This window comes from Myotis lucifugus, unplaced genomic scaffold, assembly GCF_000147115.1.
Source record: "Myotis lucifugus unplaced genomic scaffold, Myoluc2.0 scaffold_5, whole genome shotgun sequence".
NCBI classification, from domain to species: domain Eukaryota; kingdom Metazoa; phylum Chordata; class Mammalia; order Chiroptera; family Vespertilionidae; genus Myotis; species Myotis lucifugus.
Window position 1 is genome coordinate 10,234,131 of NW_005871053.1, and position 22,706 is coordinate 10,256,836.

Sequence of the window (22,706 nt, forward strand, 5' to 3'; positions counted from 1 at the left end):
GTACAGTATACTTTTAATGTATGCAAGTGTGTGTATATGTATGTGTTCTGTGTGTGTAGTGGTGATAATCCTGGCAATCAAACTCAGGTATTGCTATAAGACATCTCTGTGCCCCCCAAAAGGACAATTGGATGCCAAATTTTGTTAATACTAATGCAAATATTTTCATATATCCTCTCTTTTGAAAATTTATATCTGCTAATTAAAGAAAGAAAGCAACACTCAAACAGTTGTGAAGAGAGAGAACAAAGAGAGAACAAAGGTCACCATAACCCATCTATTGTATTTTCTTATTTTGTGTTTAGTTCTTTCTTTCTTAAATTTTTTCATAGGAGTCATGCCCAGGATTCTTTGTTAAAGGATGTGAGCATTTTTATAGCTCTTTATACATGATGTATAGGTATATTTGTGTGTATGTACATATATTGCTAAATCACTTTTTAAAAGGACTAAATTTGAAAAAAGATGTACAGAACAGTGTAAATAGTTGTTATTATTTGTGTAAAAAAGAACTAGATAAGAATATTCATACACACATACTTGCATGTGTATATATACTAACATGTATATATAATGTATATACACATATATCATGTATATGTAATTTACTTGTTCATGTGTAAAAGAGATCTGGAAGGATATACAAGAGATTGACTGCCTCTGGAGTGGGGAATTGAGTGACTGGGGACAGAGGTGGGAGGAAGACTTCTCACTGTATAATATCCTTTTGTACCCTTTTAATTCTGAATGGTATGAATGTAACACTATTAAAATCATATCCATTAGCAATGGGTGAATGTAACCATTGGTTTTTTCCCCCCATTGTTTTTTTAATTTGCACTTCCCTCTGCCTTGGTTAAGCCTCAGCTTCTTTCACCTGGAACTTTGTGACAGTCACTGCTTGGTCTCCTTGCCCCTACTCAGCTTATTTCTTCCCCAATCCATCTTTCACATTGCTACCAGGGAGAGCAAAGATGAGACAATACCTCTCCTCCCTTAAAATTTTTAGTGCTATCCCATGGCCCACAGAATACAATGCAGAGTTATTCAGTTTAGTATTCAGTCTTCCACCATCTGGTCTCAAACTGTCTTTTCATTTTCATCATCTACATATCTTTATATGTATACCTCCTCTTTGTTACCATTTCTCTCTCCAGCTAACTTCTCTCCTCCCCAAAGAAGAAAAAAAATTATTTCTATATTTGTTCACATTGACTATTATATTTTAGTCTAAAATATCCTTTCTCTCCATTTGCAGTTGAAATTGAAATTTACTTTTAAGGCCTGTTTTGAACAGGCCTTCTCTTTTCTCCTCCCAACCTCATCCTATCCTTAGAATGAACCACTCCTTTTTGGTTCCCATAGTTCATTTTTCATATTGTGGTTTGGCACTCATATTCTTAGTGGTTGACTTGTCAGTCTCTCTAAATTCTACTTTTAGACTTCCTTGTGTTGCTCCCTCTTTCCAACTGCAGTAGTCTCCCTGACATTGTGCCTTTCCCCACTCCTGCTGGTTCTAAATTCTTGTAGTTTTGTGATCTTGGTAAATGTATCAGATCATGTCATACATTAAAGAAGGAGAGGAGGAAGCAATTGATAGGAATTGGTAGAATCCATTCACTATTAGTAGCAATATTATGTAGTTTATTTTTTAATCCTATGTTTGTATACCTGTTGTTTTAAAACATCAAAAATTGTTTAGTCTTCATTTTATAGTTGTGTGATATATCTAGGGGGGCTGAAGAATGGAGTTGTTGAAGACTCACAGTGAGTTAGTGGTAGGGCCAGGATTTAAACCCAGGACCTTTTTAGGAATGACTTTTAATAGCATGTAGAGAGAACATGATTTTATTTTGGGGTGATATTTGCTAGGTGCTGTTGTTAGCACTAGCTAGTAAAAATATGTCCACTTTGGGCTACTTCTTATGTAGGTTGATACAGAATTTGCTGTGATAGCCTCTGTGGTGTGTTTCAGAATACAACAAAGGAAACATTTTTTATTTAATGCTGTCCTTGTTAAAAGTTAGATTATAAATAAGGATATTTGAAATGCTTAACCAAAAGTTCTTTGCTCTGGTCCTTTTCATCCCTATCTTTTTTGTCAGAAGCAACCACTTGTAATTCTTTTAGCTATTTATTTTCCTTTATATTTCTACTAGAGGCCTGGTGTATGAAATTCATGCACAGGTAGGGTCCCTAGGCCTGGCTGACGATCAGGGCCAATCTGTGGGACGACGAGTGGGGCAATTGGGGGGCCCCCCACTGGCACCACCTTGTCTGGCCTGGGGCCTATGGGCTGGGGCAGCTCCTGCATTGAGCATCTGCTCCCTGGTGGTTAGTGCACATCATAGCGACCGGTTGTTCCACCGGTCATTCTGCCATTCAGTCGATTTGCATATTAGGCTTTTATTATATAGGATACTTCTATTTCTAGTCATTATTAACTTTTTTATTATAGTAGTTGAGGAATTCCTTATACTACATTCTCCCCCATTCTTTTTCCTCCATTCCTCACTGTATATTTGTAATCATAATTTTATTTTTATTAATCCTCACCCTAGGGTAATTTTACATTGAGTCTTAGAGAGAGTGGAAAGGAGAAGGAGAGACACAGAGAGAGAGACACATTGATTGGTTGCCTTCCCCATGTGCATCCTGATTGGAGTCAGGGATTGAGCCTGCAACTGAGGTATGTGCCCTTGTCCGGAATTGAACCTGAGAACCTTCAGTCTGCAGGCTAACGCTCTGTCCACTGAACCAACTGGCTAGGGCTGTAATCATTATTAAGTTAATATTTGGTATCTACATTATTACTATTAATGTTTTAGTTAAGTCATGTATTATGATATTTCCTATTTTTGTACAACAAAAATACTTTTTCATTATTTACTTTTTCATAAAGTACAGCATCACCTAACTTTAAACTTACTTAGTAATCTTTTTAAAAAAATATATTTTTATTAATTTAAGAGAGAGGAAGGGAGAGGGAGAGAGAGATAGAAACACCAATGATGAGAGACTCATTGATCGGCTGCCTCCTGCACGTCTTCACTGGGGATCGACCTGCAACCTGGGCATGTGCCCTTGACTGGAATCGAACCCGGGACCTTTCAGTCCACAGGCCAACACTCTATCCACTGAGCCAAACTGGCTAGGGTTTACTTAATAATCTTTGTACCTATTGCCAATTCATTATTTTAATAAATATTCACTCAGTGCCTACTATGTGTCAAGCATTATTTTTGGTGCTTGGGATACATCAGTGAGCAAACTAGATAAATATTTTTTTCTTTGTGACACATTCTAATTGGGAGATAGATAATAAACATAATAAAAAGTAAAATACATAGTATGTTAGAAGTATAGGTGATAGGTACCAAGTGGAAAACAGAGCAACATATGGGGTGTGGCTTAGCTGGTTAAAGTGCCTGTCTAGTAAAGAGCAACATATGGGGAATTGGAAATACAGATACAGGCATGGGTTGTAAGACTAAATAGGGTGATAAGTGTAGGTGACATTTGAGCAAAGATTTAAATTTCTCCCAGTGTTATTTTCGACATAGCCAAATAAATGCCCTGGATAAGCTGACCTTTCATTTTCCCTAGTGGCTTCCTTCTTGGAACCCTCTGTCTGCCCCAGCCAGGATTAGGTACTCTTGAGGCCTGCAGCACAGTTCTGGGATTTCCCTTGGCCATTTTCCTGAGTTGAATTGTCTGTTTCCTAATTTCCACATCTCTTATTTGGTTCATGTTCTCTTTTTGATGGAACAAGTTATCCTATAGCTTCCTGAGAAAGGACACATGAATGGAGAAAAAAAAATGTTGAGAACGTGGCCATCTCAAAGTGCTTTCAACCTACCTTTACAATTGATTGAAAGTTTGGCTCAATTTAGAATTCTAGGTTGGAAATTATTTCTCTTAGAATTTTCAGGGCCTTACTGCATTGTCTTCAAGCTTCCAGTGTTTCTGTTGAGAGGAACATGATGTCTGTGATTCATAATTCTTCATATGTGACCTGCTTTTTTTTTTTTTCTCTGAAAACTTTTAGGATTTTCTCTTTATTCTGATGGTTTGTAATTTTATGATGGTGGGCCAAGTCCTGGTGTTTTGTTTGTTTGTTTTTTAATTTATTATGTGTTTCTTCAATTCTGGGAAATTTTCTGATGGTACTACTTTGATAGTTGAGTGAAGTAGCTAAAGCAACTTCATTTTTCTAGATCAGTGATTTTCAATTGATGTGCCACAAGAATTTCTAAAACATGCAATACCTGCCCTAGCCAGTTTGGCTCAGTGTTTGGAGCATTGGCCCGCAGACTGAAAGATCTTGGGTTGATTCCAGTCAAGGTCACATACCTGGGTTACAGGCTTGATCCCCGCCCCTGGTCGGGGCTCATGCGAGAGGCAACCAATCAGTATGTCTCTCTTGCATCAATATTTCTTTCTCTCTGTCTCTCCTTCCCCCCTTCTACTTTCTCTAAAAATCAGTGGGAAAAAAATATCCTCAGATGAGGATTAACAGAAAATAAACAAACAGAACCATGCAATACCTAACTGTTTACTCAAAAGCACTGACCTCTTTCCCCATAGATTGTCAAATAAAAAAAATTAAAACAGCCCACACAACAATAGCCAACCAGTGTGAATGAATCAAAATTATACCTATTTTATTTTGTCAGATTGGCAAAAAAGTATATTTTTTTGGTGTGCAGCAGAATTTTAGTAATTAGTTTATGTGTGCCATGAGATGAAAATCGCTGACATAGTATATCAGTACTTTACCAATGTTCTTAAGTCATGCTCTTGGTATTTGTTTTTTCACTATCCAGAGAAAAAGTCTGCATTATCCATATTTTGATTTTGATACTTGCCTTTAATTTACATTTTCCTAAGACATTTGTTGGCTACAAAATGATATTGAATAACTTTAATATTTAAGTATACATTATCTACTTTATAGTATGCCAGTACTGAAGTCGATGGAGAGCATTACATGACCCCAGAAGACTTTGTCCAGCGTTATCTTGGACTGTATAATGATCCAGATAGCAATCCGAAGATTGTTCAGCTCTTGGCAGGAGTAGCTGATCAAACCAAGGATGGGTAAGACCTTTATGCATTTTCTAAATGTTTTTAAAACATTTTTTGAGAGAGAGGAAGGGAGAAGGATAGAGAGATAGAAACATCAATGCAGGTCCCCTACTGGGGATCGAGCCTGCAAGTGGGGCATGAGCCCTGATGGGATTCTGACCTCCTAGTTCATAGGTCAATGTTCAACCACTGAGCCACACTGGCTGAGCTCTTTATGCATTTTTTGAAGGCTAATGCCCTGCAGTGTCTGATTAAAAAATGGAAAAACCATAAGTTTACCTATGACAGTTTGGAATTTTAATATCAATAAATCATATTTTTTCTGAGGTGATCATAAAAACTGTGTTATTTACTACCATTATCAAGGATACTGGCGTTTCTTTTTCTTTTGAAAAACTTACGTGTGAAAAGTCATATTTTATATATAATCTGAGCAGACTGGTTTTCAGATAACTAAGTATATTTCTTTCATTCATTCATTCATTCATTCAATAAATATTGAATACCTACTATCTACTATGTTTTAGGCACTGTATTACATGCTAGAATTACATCAGTGAATAAACTATGCAAAAATGAACAAAATCAAAAGTAAATTAGAATATGTTAGGAGATTATATGTGATATAAAGAAAAATCAGGGAAGAATTTAGAGAGTGTTATTTGTTCATTTCTCTGTCTACTCATTTATTTGACAAACATTTATTGAACAAACACCATTTTCCAGGCTCTGTTGGGCCTTAGAAATACAAACATAAAATGGAGTTCCTGGTCTTAAGAAGAAACTCATGGCCTAGTGAGATAAAGAATGGGTAAACAACATAGAAAAGTAATACTTTGGGGATAAGATGCTACAGCAGAAGTATATAAAAGGTACAAAGGACACTCAAGAAAGCATAATTAAGTCTGTTTTGGGTGGTCAGAACAGCATCACAGAAGAGGTGATGATTGTGAAATCTGGCAAGATGAAAGGAGCTTGCTGGTGGTTGGACAAGTAGGAAGGAGAATTCCATGAAAGGGGGAGCAGTAGTGACTTGAAGCACCAAGGGGCGTGTGTGTGTGTGTGTGTGTGTGTGTGTGTGCGTGTGTGTGTTTTGGGGAGTGTGAGTGAGGAGGTTGTGTTACAAGTACTTTGGTGTGGTTGTGGTGCTGCTTTGCCACTGTTAGAGTTGTGGTTGGCTTTGTGTGCTAGGCTTTGACTATATGCTGTCAAAGAGGGACTCATGACTCTAAGTCGTGGAGATATTTTTAGCCTGGCTGTTTATGGTACAGTCACAGAAATCACAAGGTGCATCTTACTAGAGTCTCAGTTTATTCAATTCAAGGGGAAAAAAACACTGTTTTTATATTAAAATCACATATGACTGTATTATGGAGAAAATGGAATATTTGTATGAATTATAAAGAAAATTTGCCTTGTTTTGTGAGTTCCAAGTTACATCCCCAGGCCTCCAAAGACCCAGGAGTTTTTCTCTTCCCTGTAGAGGTGCTTGTGTGAAAAACTGAAAAAACAACAACTGGGCAATAAGGAATCTTTAAACATTATTTCCATTATCATCTTATATAATAAAAGGCTAATATGCAAATTGTCCCCTCAACTGGGAGTTCGACTGGGAGTTGGACCAGGTGGCGGAGCGGGCTGGCCAACCTCCCGCATCCCCTCTCCCCAGCCGGCCCGGCCTGATCAGCCCTGATTGGGGTAGGCCGACCGGACCTCACCCGTGCATGAATTCATGCATTGGGCCTCTAGTAAATGATACGATTTTAGAAAAATCATAGGTTGGAGTAGGACAAGATTTGAATGCAGTGATATCTGTCTAGGAGACTATTGTAATCGTTTAAGTAGAAATGTTATCTACTTTGAGTCCAGGTTTAATGTTGTATTCATTTGTATTTTCCTGTAATGACATTTACTATGAGGATTATATCTTAGAAAGATTTTATATAATTTATCAATGGCAGATATTGGGGAAGTTGTATATATTTTGTGTCTAATCTTTAAAAAAGTCAAATCAGATGATAGTTACTGTGGACCATTTAGTCATTGGATTTCTCATAGTGCTTAAACAGTAAGGCATATGAAAATTAATTCTAGCCCTATCCGGTTTGCCTCAGTGAATAGAGTGTTGGCCTGTGGACTGAAGGGTTCCAGGTTCGATTCTGGCCAAGGGCACATGCCAGGGTTGTGGGCTCAATCCCTAGTAGTGGGCATGCAGGAGGCAGCTGATCAATGATTCTCTCTCATCATTGATGTTTCTATCTCTCCCTTTTCCTTCCTCTCTGAAATAAAAAGAAAAAGAACATCCAAAAAAAAAAAAGAAAATTAATTCTGTTTCATCAGAATTCCTTCTTTAGACTTATTAAAAGTAGCATATACATTTAGCTCTTTTAGGAACAATCAGAGTATTTATTGTTATTAATATGGTCTGAGAACCGTTTTCAGAGTATCCATGTCTTTTCAGATGCTTCCTTTTGTGAACATCTGGTCCATCTCAGTGGTGTCTTTTATGAAGCATCATTTATGTGATTCTCCCAGTCTCAGTTGGGTTGTTAAAAGTGTGGTCAAGGGTTTAAGTTGCCAGAGAAGAATAGGTCAAAAATGGGTTTTGGCAAGTAAAGAATCTAATAATGTTGAATGGTGTTTACTTAAAACATCATCATCACTTGCTTCTCTTTTCAAAAGGTAAATATGTTCTATTTCAAATGGTAAAAACTTTTTCAACTTTGTTTTTTTCTCTGTCTTTGGAATGAGTCAAATTGGGATTGGTTAGGAAATCTAATTCAAAGTTATGTCATAAAAATTATAAATAAGTTTATGAAACAGAAACTTTCTAAAAGCAGAGAAAGGTGGAATTTTCTAGAAATATAGGGATTCTTAACCTCCTCTTGTTCATGAATAATCTTCAGAGGTTCCTGAACTTGGTGAAATCTATAATAATAAAAGTGTAATATGCTAATTAGACCGGACAGCCTAATGACCTTCCGGACGTCATTCTGGACATCCTTCTGGAACAAGCCATAGCGGCGGGGGCTGAGGCAGGGGCGGTTAGGGGCAATCAGGCAGGCAGGCAAGTGGTTAGGGGTGACCAGGCAGGCATGCAGAGTGGTTAGGGGTGATCAGGCAGGCATGTGAGTGGTTAGGGGCGATCAGGCAGGCAATCAGGCAGGTAGGTGAGCGGTTAGGAGCCAGCAGTCCCAGATTGTAAGAGGGATGTCCAACTGCCAGTTTAGGCCCCATCCCTCAGGGATTTTCACGGGATTGGGCCTAAACCGGCAGTTGGACATCCCCCGAGGGGTCCCAGATTGTGAGAGGGAGCAGGCCGGGCTGAGGGACCCCTCACCCATGCATGAATTTCATGCACCGGGCCTCTAGTATAATATAAAATGAGTGCATTTGTATGTGCATTTTTCTGGGTAGAAATCCCAGGTTTTCAAAAGGTTCTATGACTTCAGAAAGGTAAAGAGTCATCCTTAAAATTTCTATAATACTTTTGTTTTATTATTTTACTAGAGGCCCGGTGCACAAAAATTTGTGCACTCGGGGGAGGGGGGAGGGGGGAGGGAGGTCCCCCAGCCTGGCCTGTGCCCTCTCGCAGTCTGGGACCCCTTGGGAGATAACAACCTGCTGGCTTAGGCCTGCTCTCGGGTGGCAGAGGGCACGCCCAATCCCTAGGTGCAGCCCCTGGTCAGGCTCAGAGCAGGGCCGATTGGGGAGTTGGGGCGCCGCCCCGTCATGCACAGAGCAGGGTGGATCGGGAGGTCGAGATGCCACCCTCAGTCATGCTCAGAGCAGGGCCCATGGAGGGGGGTTGGGGCGCCACCCTCTATCACCCCACAGAGCAGGGCCGATCAGGGGGTTGGTGTGCTGCACCCTGTCAAACACAGAGCCGCAGGGCAATCAGGGGATTGGGGAGCTCCCCCCTATCAGGCACAGAGCAGGGCTGATCAGGGGGTTTGGGCGCTGCCCCCTGTCACGCTGATCCCGGTGCCAGCAGGCATATTACCCTTTTACTATATAGGATAGAGGCCTGGTGCATGGGTAGGGGCCGGCTGGTTTGCCCTGAAGAGTGTCCTGGATCAGGGTGGGGGTCCCCACTGGGGTGCCTGGCCAGCCTGGGTGAGGGGCTGAGGGCTGTTTTCCAGCTGGCAAGTGACTAAAGCTTCCAACCGCTCCTTGTTTTCTTTCTTTTTTTTTTTTATTCTGGGCCAGCTTTAGCGCTGAGGCCTTGCTGCTGAAAACATTGATACAGTGTTTCGGTCCGGCTGGATTTCAGTCCGGCTGGTTTCTGGTGTTTTGTTTAGCTTCTTATTTGCAACATAGTACATAGTTGCTTAGAGTTGCAGTTGAGAGGCCGGCAAGTGAGGCGGGGAACGTTGGAGTCCGCAGCAAGCAAGCCTCATGCTCGCTTCAGTGCCTGGCTGCCGGCTGCCATCTTGGCTGACAGTTAATTTGCATATACTCACTGATTAGCCAATGAAAAGGGTAGCGGTCGTACGCTAATTACCATGTTTCTCTTTTATTAGTGTAGATTATTTTAATCCTCACCCAAGTATATGTGTGTGTGTGTGTGTGTATTAGAGGCCTGATGCCCGAAATTCGTGCAAGGGCCTTGGCCCCAGCCCCCACCTGCTGCTGCCGTGGCCCCTGTCTGCCATGGCCAGGGGCCTCTGCCGCCTGTGCCTTGGCCCCCACCCACTGTGGCTGTGTCTGGAAGGAGAATACCGGTCTAATTAGCATATTACGCTTTTATTTTTATAGATATCCTATAATAAAAGCCTAATATGCTAAGTGTCCAACCATTCATTCGACCAGTCGCTATGATGCGCACTGACCACCAGGAGACAGATGCTCCAACCAGTAGGTTAGCTTGCTGCTGGGGTCCGATTGATCAGGACTGGGCGAGATGGGCCGGACATGCCCTGGTGCCCTCCTGTGGTCCCTCCCCAGACCCGATCCTGCACCGGTGGGGTCCCTCGGCCTGGCCTGTGTCCTCTCACAATCTGGGACCCCTCAGGGGATGTCTGAGAGCTGGTTTTGGCCCGATCCCCACATGCCAGACTGAGGAACTCCACTGGTGCACAAATCTGTGCACTGGGCCTCTAGTATATATAGATAATTTTAAATTGATTCTAGAGAGAGAGAGAGAGAGAAAATTGATTGATTGCCTCCTGTACCAGGGATCAAACCCACACCTAGATATGTGCCCTGACTGAGAATCAAACCTGCAACCTTTTGGTGTATGGGACAGCACTCCAACTAACTGAGCCATCCAGCCAGGACTATTATTTTTTAAAAATTAATTACATGTATATAGAAGAAATCTTGGTTGTTTTAAAAAATTAGAAATGAATACATTAATATTTTGAAATTTTATAATTACCATTCAGTACATTAAAAGGTGCTCTGTAGAAAAATTTAGAAACACATCAAATTCATAAAATACATTGTTTCAAAGTCATAAAATGATGTGTTCTTTATAGTATATCAAACAGCAAATACGTTATCCTTATTAAAAGAAAACCTTACGGTAGGAACTAAGTAATGATTTTTTTCAACTCCACAGTTAGTAGCTTGCACTTTTCCTGCCAAAGTCTCAATCAGGTCCTTCTAGCGATAGGGGACTCCATGGCAGACAGGATAAAGGAAAAAGAGCTTTAAAAATGATTCTGGAACATGTTTGCTTTATGTTAGCAGATAAGCAGATTATTTCTTGCTTTTTGAAGTGTATTGTTACATTATTAAGTATTTTTAGCTAAAAATAAGTAAGGAGCATATCAGAGACTGAGTGGCCTATCTACCCCGTTTCCTCCCAATATTTTATTATGAAAAATTTTAAACATTCTAGAAAGTTGAAAGAATTTTACAGTAAATACCCATATACCCAACCACATATATTCTACCATTAATATCTTTCTGAACATCTGTTTTCATGTATCTATTCCTCTATCTTTCCTTTAACTCACTTTATTTTTTTACTCATTTCAAAGTAAATTGCAGACATTCATGCACTTCTTCTTAAATACTTCAGCATGGATTTATCAACTGGATTTTAGTATTTGTTTTTTCCAGTTTGGTCCTGGGAATGTGTCAAGTGTGTATCCACTTACTCTGCCACCATTTTGGAATCTCCTATAAATCTTTTTTTAAATTGAATTTATTGGGATGACGTTGGTTAATAACACCACAGGTTTCAAGTATATAACTCAATAACACATCATCTGCAAACCACATTGTATGCTCACTACCTAAAGTCAAGCCTCTTTCCGCCACCACTGATCCCCTCATCTGCCCTCTTCTACCTCCCCACACTCCTTTCCCTCTGGCAATCACCATACTGTTGTCTGTGTCTTTTTTTTTTAATCGCTTAATTTTTTTACCCAGCCCCCAAACCCCCTCCCTTCTGACAGCTGTCAGTCTGTTTTCTGTATCAATGAGTCTGTTTCTATTTTGTTTGTTAGTTAAAGACATTTGCTGAGTTTTGACAAATGCAAACACTTGAATAACATTAGGTAACTTATTTTTTTATTTTATTTATTTTTAATTTTTTTATTGTATTAAAATATTTATAACATAATTACCATTTTAATCATTTTTAGGTGTACAATTCAGTGGCATTACGCACATTCACATTGTTGTGTTGCCATTGCCACCATCCATCTTCAGCACTTTTTAATCTTCTTATACAAAACTCCATACCCATTAAGCAGTGAGTCCCCTTTCTCTCCCAACACCCAGTCCCTGGTAACCACTGTTCTTTTTTCTTTTTTTGTTGTTAATCCTCACCCAAAGATATTTTTCCTATTTCTTTTTTTCTTTTTTTATATATTTTTATTTATTGCAGACAGGAAAGGAGAGAGGGAGAGAGATAGAAACGTCAAAGATGAGAGAGAATCATTAATAGGCTGCCTCCTGCACGCCCCCCACTGGGGATCAAGCCCGCAACCTGGGCATGTGTGCTGACTGGGAATTGAACTGTGACCTCCTGGTTCATAGTTCGATGCTCAATCTATGAGTATCTGAGCCACGCAGGGCTGGGCTCCATTGATTTTTAGAGAGAGTGGAAGGAAAGGAGGGAGGGAGAGAGAAACATTGACGTGAGAGAGACACATTCGTTGGTTGTTTCCCACACACTCCTTGACTGGGGCCAGGGATCAGGTAGGTGCCCTTGACTGGGAATCAAACCTTGGCTCTTTGATGCGAAGGTCATCACTCTAACCACTGAGCAGCACCATCCAGGGCTGCTGTTCTACTTTCTATCTCAATAATTTGACTATTCTAGGTATGTCATATAAATAGAATAATACAATATTTGTCCTTTTGTGTATAACTTATTTCACTTAGCATAATTTTGAAGATTCATTCATGAAGCATGCACCAGAACTTCATTTCTTTTTAAGGCTGAACAATATGAAGTGACTTATTTTTAAACTAGTGACCCGGTGCACAGATTTGTGCACATTGAAAGGAAATTATTTAGAAGAAATATTTTAATATTGCTATTTGCCCTTTCTCTATAATAAAAGTGTAAGAGATGAAAGAAAATTAGTAAAATGTATATGAAAATAATATATAAATTGATTAATAAACAACATGATATAACAGCAACAAAGGCATGATAATAAAAACAATAAAAACATGATATGAAAACAATAAAAACAGCCGAAACCGGTTTGGCTCAGTGGATAGAGCATCAGCCTGCGGACTCAAGGGTCCCGGGTTCGATTCCGGTCAAGGGCATGTACCTGGGTTGCGGGCACATCCCCAGTGGGAGATGTGCAGGAGGCAGCTGATCAATGTTTCTCTCTCATCGATGTTTCTAACTCTCTATCTCTCTCCCTTCCTCTCTGTAAAAAATCAATAAAATATATTTAAAAAAAAAGAAAACAATAAAAACATAAAAACACATTGATAAAAACAATGACTGATAAAATGATTAAACTTATTCTAATATCTCTCTGTATACCACATTAAGAGTAAAAACACTTTCAGAGTGTTTGACTAATTTCCCTTGTGATGAAGTATTTACAACTTTAACGCCATACGCTCTTCAGACTTGAGAGAAAGCAACATATAACTGACCATGTCCGAAAATGGGTTCAGGTAGGAATATTCCTACTCTGTCTAGAGTTTGTCCTTGTGATTTATTAATAGTCATCACAAATGCTGGCATCACGGGAAACTTTCTTCGAATTAATTTAAATGGAGGCCAGTGTCAGATGGGGACAAATAAATTCTTGAAATCAGAACAACCTCTCCTTCCGCAGATCTTGTTAATACTTCAGCTTCAACTATGTTAGGTCACAATCTTGTGATAATTAATCTAGTTCCATTACAAAGACCCCATTTACTATTAAGATTTCTCAGTAGCATGATGATTGCACCTACTTTCAATTTTAATTTATGACATGGCATTCCTGAAGGAGTAATACTATTAAGAAATTCGATGGGAGCTTTATATGTATCGCACATACGTGAGTCAGCGTTTATTTTTAAATTGCCAGTGCGCGTCATATGTAGCAGCATGTCAGATGGACGGACAGTTGGTCACTTAGCCTTTTATAAATATACTAGAGGTCTGGTGCACGAATTTGTGCACGAGTGGGGTCCTTCTGGGTGGCCTGCAGGGATCAGGCGGAAACCCACAGTCCAACGCCACCTGCAGTTCCTACCTGCCGCTCCTGCTCATCCCGGCCCCACTGTGCCAGCCACGGGCTCACGCCCAATCAGTCCCCAATGGGGAGAGGCTCGCGCTGCTACAGCAGCACTCGCCAGCCATGAGCCCTGCATCTGGCGTCCTCCCAAGGGGAGTGGCCTGCGAGATGGGGCTGAAACCAGCTCTCTGACATCCCCTGATGGGTCCCAGATTGCGAGAGGGTGCAGGCCAGGCTGAGGGACCCTACCGGTGCACTGTCGGGCCGGGGAGGGACCATGGGAGGGCTCCAGGGCGGGTCTGGCCCATCTCGCTCAGTCCCTGATCGGGCCAGACACCAGCAGCAAGCTAACCTCCCAGTTGGAGCAAATGCCCCCTGGTGGTCAGTACACATCATATCGAGCGGTTGAACAGCCTTAGCATACCATTAGCATATTATGCTTTGATTGGTTGTTCTGCCGTTTGGTCTATTTGCATATTACCTTTTTATTATATAGGACTAGAGGCCCGGTGCACGAATTCGTGCACGGGTGGGGTCTGGCCGGCCCGCCCACCCTGATCCTATCTGTCAGGGCCAGCCAGGGGGAGGGGTCACAAGAGGTTGGCCGCCGGCCCCGCCCCCTGGTCGAACTCTAAGTCTAACTCCCCATGGAGAGGACAATTTGCATATTAGCCTTTTATTATATAGGATAGATTTTTTTATGCTTTTGTGTTTCTTAATTGACTTTTCTTTCTTTGAATAAATCACTCTATATAACAAAGGTAACTCTGAGTATTCAGTGTTGACTGAGTATTTCTCCAATACTTTCTTGTAATTGTCTATTATTTTACCTTTCTGTTTCTCAACTGTAACTTTAAATTTGGGGACTGGGGTAGGGAGGTGTACACTGAATTGAAGGCAGGAGTTGAGAATCTCACTGGGCCTACTGAGTTTCTGAATGTTTTAAAGCAGATCGTTTGACTTCTTTAGACTTTCTAAGAGTCCCTCTGGCTCTAAAGTTGCATGAATATATGATTTGCCTTTATGAATATACTGGTAGACAAAATCTAGATATTCAATACAGTTCATAGATTTTTATATTTTAAACAAAGAGCTACTTAGTTGGAAACTGCCCAACTAGTCTCAAATCTGCAGGGGCAGGATATAGATAACTGATGAGCCCTGGTCTCTCAGAAAGAGGCAGTTTTTGCTTGATTCCAGGGGCTGGTGCTATTTGGCACCAGAAACCTATTGCCCAAGCTTGCAATTTATCAAGAGAAACCAGAAAACTGGATATTTATATGAAATCTTACGATTTCTGAATTTTGGCAACTAATGCAACTAAAAAAAATAATACTTTGCATGCCAAAGAAAATACATGTATGAGCCAAATTCACTCTGCCAGTTGACTGTTTATGACCGTTAAGGAAAAATTCTTGGCCCTCTTCTCATAAATATAGAAAGTTTTACTACTGACCATGAAATGTGTTTTAAAGCTACATAGTCTGAATTTCATGGTAATTGTATTTTTAGTATTTCATTCCTAAGACTTATTTTAGAAAAACCAAGATGATATGTATATTTTTAAATTTATAATCAGCCTAGCTACTTTTTATTTTTATTTTAAAAGTTACTCTTACAATCAGAAGACATAATTCTAATTCTTCATTATAAAAATTGCAAACATCTCAGAAATATACAAAGTAGAAAATGAAGGTCTTCTCTAACTCCTCCCCTAGATCACTACTGGTTTTGTGTTACACATTCATGTACTTTCCAACCATATCATACCATACTATTGCTCTTTAGTTTTGTTCAGAGCTTAAAACCACATATTACTCATTGCTTTTAGGAGTGTGTGGATGGTCATGATGTTACCTGATGTTATAATTTCATTTTTTTTTGTTACCCTAAAATTTGTGTAATGAAAACCACACTTTCAAGTTTTACTATATGTTTTAGTAGTACACCAATGCGTAAGGCGTTTTATGACATGTGGCCTGATAAAACAGTTTTGATTATTAGGTCATTCCTCCCAGGATTTATTAGGCACCCAAGCTCCTAATGTCACCAAGGATGCTTTAGCACAACAGTGAGGGCATAATTCCTGAATAACATCACTACAAAGCCTTTCCCTCCAATAAAGGGCAAAGGCATGTATACATCATTGCTTTTGATATAATATAACTTACGTAATTTAAACATATTTCAAAGTGTTTTAAGGAATACAAAATGAAACATTGAATGTAAAATATGTTTTAGATGAATGGGGCATAAAATGGAATGTAAAATGTAGGCATGTTCTTAATCGGGAAAATGGGAAGCATGTTCTCTCTAAAAGGTCATGTTCACTCTGTAGTTCCCTACAGTCTGCACTTTTGCTGATTGTGTTTCTGTGATGATATTCAACATGCTCCTTTGTCCTTTGTATTTTTCATAAATTGTTGATTACATCTAGAATAGTGATTCTCAATATGGGGGCTGCTATTGGCATCTAGTGGGTAGAGGCCAGGTATGGTGCCAAACCAGATACAGTGCACAGGAGGCCTCCACAACAAGCATTATCCAGCCTTGAATGGCACTATTGAGTGCCAAGGTTGAGGAACTCTGATCTATAGACTTGTTCAGATTCAAGTTTAATTATTTTTGGTCTAGTTCTCTCTCTTTTTGTGATGTTAGTGGCTAATGATTATTGCCTAGGTCCATTAATTTGTTAGAGCTTTTCAAAAGACTGATATTTTAATTTTATTCATTCCTTTGTTTTTTCATTATCTGGAATACCTCTATGAAAAGAAACTTTTTTCATCAATTATTTGGTTACCCTGAATTATAGTTCATACAGTAAAGGCAGTTTAAATGCTTGATGTTTTTTCTTTTTGTACCAGCCAGTAACATTTTATACTTTATTCTAGGTTGATCTCCTATCAAGAGTTTTTGGCATTTGAATCTGTTTTATGTGCTCCAGATTCCATGTTCATAGTGGCTTTCCAATTGTTTGACAAGAGTGGAAATGGAGAGGTGACATTTGGTAAGGAAAAGAAAAGATTGTAAGTGATAAGTGAAGTTAGTGAGGCTGGTCCAGTCTTAATTTCTAAATCGAGTAACTGCATATAGATTGCTGGATTATTTAGGAATTAGTCAATTATCGAAGTATTACTTTGCTAAAAGGCTTTACACAGGTAAATGGTTTTATTTTCTTGTAAGCATTAGACTATTGCAAAAAATGAAGGAACCGAGGAATGTCATTCCTTAGCTTATTGAGTCATTGACACTCACACGCCTAAAATAGGCCGAGTAAAACTTTCTTGTTCTGAGCCAGCCTGGGCAAAGTCTTCATGAAACAGATTGTGACCAACAGCTTTCTCTAAAGGACTTCTGGCATAGCGTTCAGAGCGTCTCTGTAGTGTCTTTGGAAATTGCTGCCATGACATTTTAACACCATGAGTGGAACTAAAGGAAGAGGTTAAGGCAAGAATAGTTAAGCCTTCTCTGAACCCCCTTGTAGAATCCTGGTTTTAGGAAACAAGGATTATTAAAATTGCCATCTGAGTTGGGTGTAGATTCTTTGATAGGCAAATAAATAAGCACATTGCTGATGTCTCACAAACTATAAACTTGGATTTCTGTTTGTCATTATGTATTAATTTTTAATGACACTTATTTGCAAAAATTAGTGGGTTTTTTTTAAGGAAAAGTATCAGCTAGTTTTTCCTGCAATAGGCTTTTTAATAAAAATAATGTAGTGTTTTTAAGGACTTTGAGCGTTCCATCCTTTCTTTTTTTAAAATTTGGAATTTTTAAATTTGATAACACAACACTTATATAACACTTGCCATCTTAACCATTTTTAAGTGTATAGTTCAGTAATGTTGAGTATATTCACATTCTTGTGAGATAGATCTCCAGAGCTTTTTCATCTTGTAAAACTGAGCTAGATCCCCATTTATGGTGTGAATTGGCATCAGTGTGTAGTAACTCTTGAAAGTTGGGCTTTTCCTGAGCCACAACACTAAATCTTTATTCACTATAGAGTTTGTTCTAAAACAGATACTTTTAATTAAACCCAAAGGAAGGAGTATCACTGCATGGTAAGACTGGTGAGAATGTACAGGTGTTCAGAAGGACCAGTGGTGCCTTTGCTGTGATCTTAGTGGGCACATTTTCTAGCTTGGCATTGATTGTTTCCTTCTGCCCATTGGCCCAGTTGTCTTCTGAATAAGATTTTCCCAAATAAAAACCTATGCAGAACGTTTTAGGTTCCTGTGCATATCTTGGCATTCTCCCTGCTTTGGAGCAATCTCTGGCCATTCTGCCTCCTAAAGAATGTTGACTTTCCTCAAAAATACCTAGATTCTGTAGTTTAAAGCATAAAACCTTTGTATCTCATCCTTCATTAACCCTGTACTACTGATAATGCTGCATTCTCTATTTTCAGTAGGTATTGCACATGCTCATATGTCTCACTTCCAAATGTGCAGAAATGCTTGAGAAATACCTTGATACAAATATCTGCATTAATGACAGTATATCTGTGCTTCTACCACGTGTCCATTGTGTAAAATTTATATTTCCCAAAAACAAATTGTGATTTATCTTGTACTTTCTATCTTGATATCATGGTTCTTTGTGTATCCTCCATTTGATTGATTTACCCAATTTCTATTTTGAAAAATTAGTCACTCAAGTCAGTACATCTAACAGACTAACAATAGAGACTCATGCCATTGTTGATTAGTATATTAAAATGAGTGTAGGAAGTAGCTGGTTTACACCACCTTAAAATTTCATTTTATAGAGCTTTAGCATTTTATAGATCTTTTGTTTTTCCCTCAGACTATGATTTGTGATTTTAAGAACATATCACTAGGATTAAAAGCAAAACAAATCAGTTTTAGTTTTTATAGCACCTAGTATGAACTGAAGAACATATATACCCTCCAAAATCCTGCTTTCATTACTCTCCATCATCTAGAAATGGGAAGATTCTTATGGAATAAGGTAAAGCTGACCCACCTTTCAACATTGTAACTGGGGTCTCTGGCCAGCTGGATGATTCCTTTGATAGTGCTCACTTATTTCCTGGAGACTTTGACCATTTCCCCTTCTGCCTTGCCTCCCTAGTTTTGAGGATCCATTTTTAGATGATGTTCTTAACTCAAATGAAAAGAATCATAATGAAAAAGAGAAAGTTTAATTTTTTATTCTTAAGAAAACAGGAAGAACATCGAAACTGTTAGAAATGCCATTTAACAAGGTTTCTAAAGCTGTATTTCAAGACTGTAGAAATTCAGCATAAGAAAATAATTTTTATAGGGTTTTTGGATCTGTGATAAAGGTCAGTTTTCATGTTTGTATCCACTTAATAAAATGAATAATGCTTATGTGTTTATAAATATAGTTTAAGTAAAAGCAAATTTTAGGTCCATTCTAACTTGAAATTCTTTTCACCAAATGGCCTTGTGTTTTCTAGTTTGAAGCTTATTTAAAGAATAGTTTTGTGTTGTGCACATCTGGAGAGAAAGATGTGAGAGAATATTGGATGAAAGGTGTAATGGAGTGGGGAAAGACTGGTATGCCATGGGTAGCTCTCATAGACTATACTGATGATGTTATCTGTGTACTTGTATATATTGTTCTCATCTATGCTTTTGTTTTTTTAGATATACTTTTTTATTCACATCAAATTATATCTTGTGTGCATCTTTCAAGTATTATATAAGTAGCAATATTGAATAACGTTTTCTTGAGTTTGGACAAGTTTTTTTTTTTTCCCCACTGTTAGAGATGCCTTTATTCTGGGGGACAGGACTTACATTGAGACCTTGGTAATCCATTTCAGAATATGCAAGCTCAGGAGAGGATTCTGGAGTTTTTACAAGAGGGAATAAAATCATTAGATAGTTGTTTCCTCTTTGATGTCCCTTTAGTACAACTTCTAGTGCATGCTGTGGATAATTACTTAATGGCTTGTATATCTGTTACTGCCTGGTGGCATGAGCCTTGTTGAGGCCATTGCATGACGTGTGTGCTAGATATAGTAAAAATTTGCCTTGGTCTTACTGTTATCCACTAGTGTACTGGATATTCTGCTTGACAGAATTAGCTTGAGGTAACCTAAATAACCAGTTACACTACATTGTATTGTCAATAGCTGATATATTTTTGTCATAAATTAAGAAAAGCCTTTTGCTTTAACAAAGATATAATCATTAAAATAAAATGACCACCCAAACTCTTCACCTATTAACTAATAAATGAATATAAAACATGTTATACATTCTAACTTTTCTATTAAAATCTCCACATTGTGTTCCAAAGTATTTGCCTAGGAATAGGAACTCTCTGAAGAGAACTTTTTCAAGGGCACTTCTTCACCCCCTGATTGTAGGATTCTCAAAAAGCAGATTCCTTTTGATTTTGTATTGTCTTTGACCATCAATATGTATAGCAAATAAAAATGTATTCCGTTTGTGTCTCTAAAATAGACTCTTTCCCCCTAAAGGGAAGAATAAATTAGTCATAACCACTGCTTTTATCGAAAGGCTCAGGAGATGGAAGTCTACATATGAAAAATGTACCTTCTCTCAGAGGAAACAAACTGTAGACATGGAATAATATGAAATACTAATGCTAATAAATACCCAGCTTAATTGGTAAGAATTAGAGTTTCACCTGGTGTTCAAATTAAATCAGGAAGAATTTTTGAGGCTTGTTTCAGATATTGCAGAGAAGGTCATGTTAATAAGGCTATTAGAATGGCTATTAGAGTTTGAGGTAAAAAACAACAACATGCTGTTATTAGTTTTTATACCATTTGGTGATAGACTGTGAAAGCATCTAGTTTCTATAGTAATAGATGCCTTTTAAGTTAATCTTTCCTGAGAAATGGACCTTTCCATATATTTGACAGCATGACTACTCTGTTGACTGACTGTACAAAGTCCCTCCTGGAGGTAGGTAAAGTGTTAACAGAAACACTTCCTCTCAGAAAAACAGAGGAGGTCACCCAGACACTGATGATCCACCTGGGAGTAGAACCTAGAAGGCTGGGACTCAGTCTACATGCTGTATTGATTGGGACTTCCTCTACAAGTTCCTGTTGTTGATCTTTATTTTGCTGTTGTTTGTTTTCTTTTTTGGTCTCTTAGTTGTTTCTCTTCTTTCCCCCACGTTTTCCTTCACTGAAAAACTCTTTACCTCCTCCAGTCTTGCCATTGTTTTTGTTCAGTGACACACAAGGATATTCATTGTTCATGGTGGAAGTCCTAAAGGCCTCTCTGACTTCACTTTAAGAACTGTGCAGGTGAAACTCAGCTGTTGAGGACTTTTCCCCCCCTGACAATAAAAATGTTTGGTCTCAAGCCTGTAAGTTGGAAGCAGTGGCTCCTGCTGGGCTGAAATCCTTGGAATCAGGATGTCGTTGGGCTGATGGTAGGTGGGCTGTGTCACAGGGCTGATGGCTTGTATACCTACAGGAGGAGTTCTCTGGCCACACCGTTGGTACAGCAGCTCCTTCCAGGCTCATTCATGGAACAGGCATGGCGGCAGTCTTGGAGAAGAGTGCCAGCCCCGGTCAGAGGTAATTTTGTACTGCAGAAAGGTGAACAAGACCAGTAGGAAGCTCCCATAAGGACCAGGGGAGGGATGAGGGTGGATGAGATGGGGAGACACAGTGGGGGAAATTAAGACCTCTGTTAAAGACATATTTACATAATATATATGCTTCAATGTATATTTCATCTAGTCCAATCATCATAAGTGACTGATTCAGCTAAACTGACTAATGTTATACGTCTGTGAACATTTTTACTTAATCACAGTTATCATCATTACCTGCCCTCCTGACAAATCATTGTGCTAGTTTCCTTTGAGCAAAGGGAACATAATGACAGGCTACTTTTGTATCTGGCCCCAATTCCCTTTTCAAAGGAATTAGAAATCTCTTTCCATAAGCCCATGCTCTGCAGGAAGTGAAAAGGTGGTCTATTGTTTCCCATATGTCAGAAAATGAATGGATTCCTATTTCTCTTAGCAATGCCAACCTAGTACAAAACACTAGATCATGATCTTGCTGCCAGTAAGATGTGACTGTGTATCCCTTTCATCCAGGCCAGAACTGTGGCTACTGAATTAGCACTCCAAGAAGTGCTATTTAGAGCTCAACACCCTTGTTTGCCACTGGAAAGACGGGATTCTCTCTAGGGGGACAACTTGTTATGCAGTGTCAGTTAGGTTTACTGGGTACATTTGAGATTATTGGTGTTCCCTTTCATGTCATGCAGAACCTGACAAAAGCTGGTAAGGTAAGAACCTCAGCTATACAAGTATATGTTCTCCAGTTCTGGAGCTTTGTCTAACTTTTTTGATAAGCACATCCTGGTAAAAGTAAAGTGGTAATTAAGTATTGGACTGCAAAATAATAGTGGTACTAATTATTTCTGTGAGCCTTCTGAATTAGCCTTAGATAGTTGGCAGTGTAAATAATAACAGAAGGAAAGTGAGATACCTCAAGAGGTCCCAAAGTAGGTTTGACATTGTGTTAGTCCTAGTAACTATAGTTGTAGACTGTGACATAGCTAAAATAATCAAAATCATCTAAGGGTAGCTAATAAACTACAGCACATTCTAATGGTCATAATGAAACCATATATAGTAAAAGCTGTCAAGTGTCCACTTTAGGAGAAATAGGAAAAGTTCAAACAAATACTTATGGAAAACGACAGACAGTTCAATATTTGGGAGATTACTAAGAGTAATTTAGACCATCATTTTAATTGTTTTGAAGATGTTCTAATATCTTATTTAGAGGTTGCTAGAAAGTTTATAAAATAGGATTTTAAAGTTTTTATTATAGAGCTTTTTTTCTAAATGTAGATTATACATTGTAATTTTGGCTTATAAATTCCATTTTTGTGATAGTAGAAAACAATTTTCACAGTTAATTAATTTTTTGTAGTTTGAAAGCTTCTGAATTTTTTACTTTATTTG

At 38.7% G+C, this 22,706-nt stretch overlaps 1 protein-coding gene across 4 annotated transcripts in view; it reads left to right on the forward strand.

The window, feature by feature from the left end:
* The window catches only part of SLC25A12 (solute carrier family 25 member 12), a 104,928-nt gene that overhangs the window by 33,711 nt on the left and 48,511 nt on the right, over positions 1–22,706 (forward strand). For 3 of the 4 annotated variants that reach the window (XM_006083135.3, XM_006083134.3, XM_023744875.1), the window contains 2 exons: positions 4,958–5,100; positions 16,631–16,746. In XM_006083135.3, coding sequence (XP_006083197.1) covers positions 4,991–5,100; positions 16,631–16,746 — 226 coding nt within the window. In that variant the 5' untranslated portion in view covers positions 4,958–4,990. Of the gene's footprint in view, positions 1–4,957; positions 5,101–16,630; positions 16,747–21,193; positions 21,298–22,706 lie in introns of those variants that run through there. The other variant, XM_006083137.3, reaches the window with a different exon arrangement.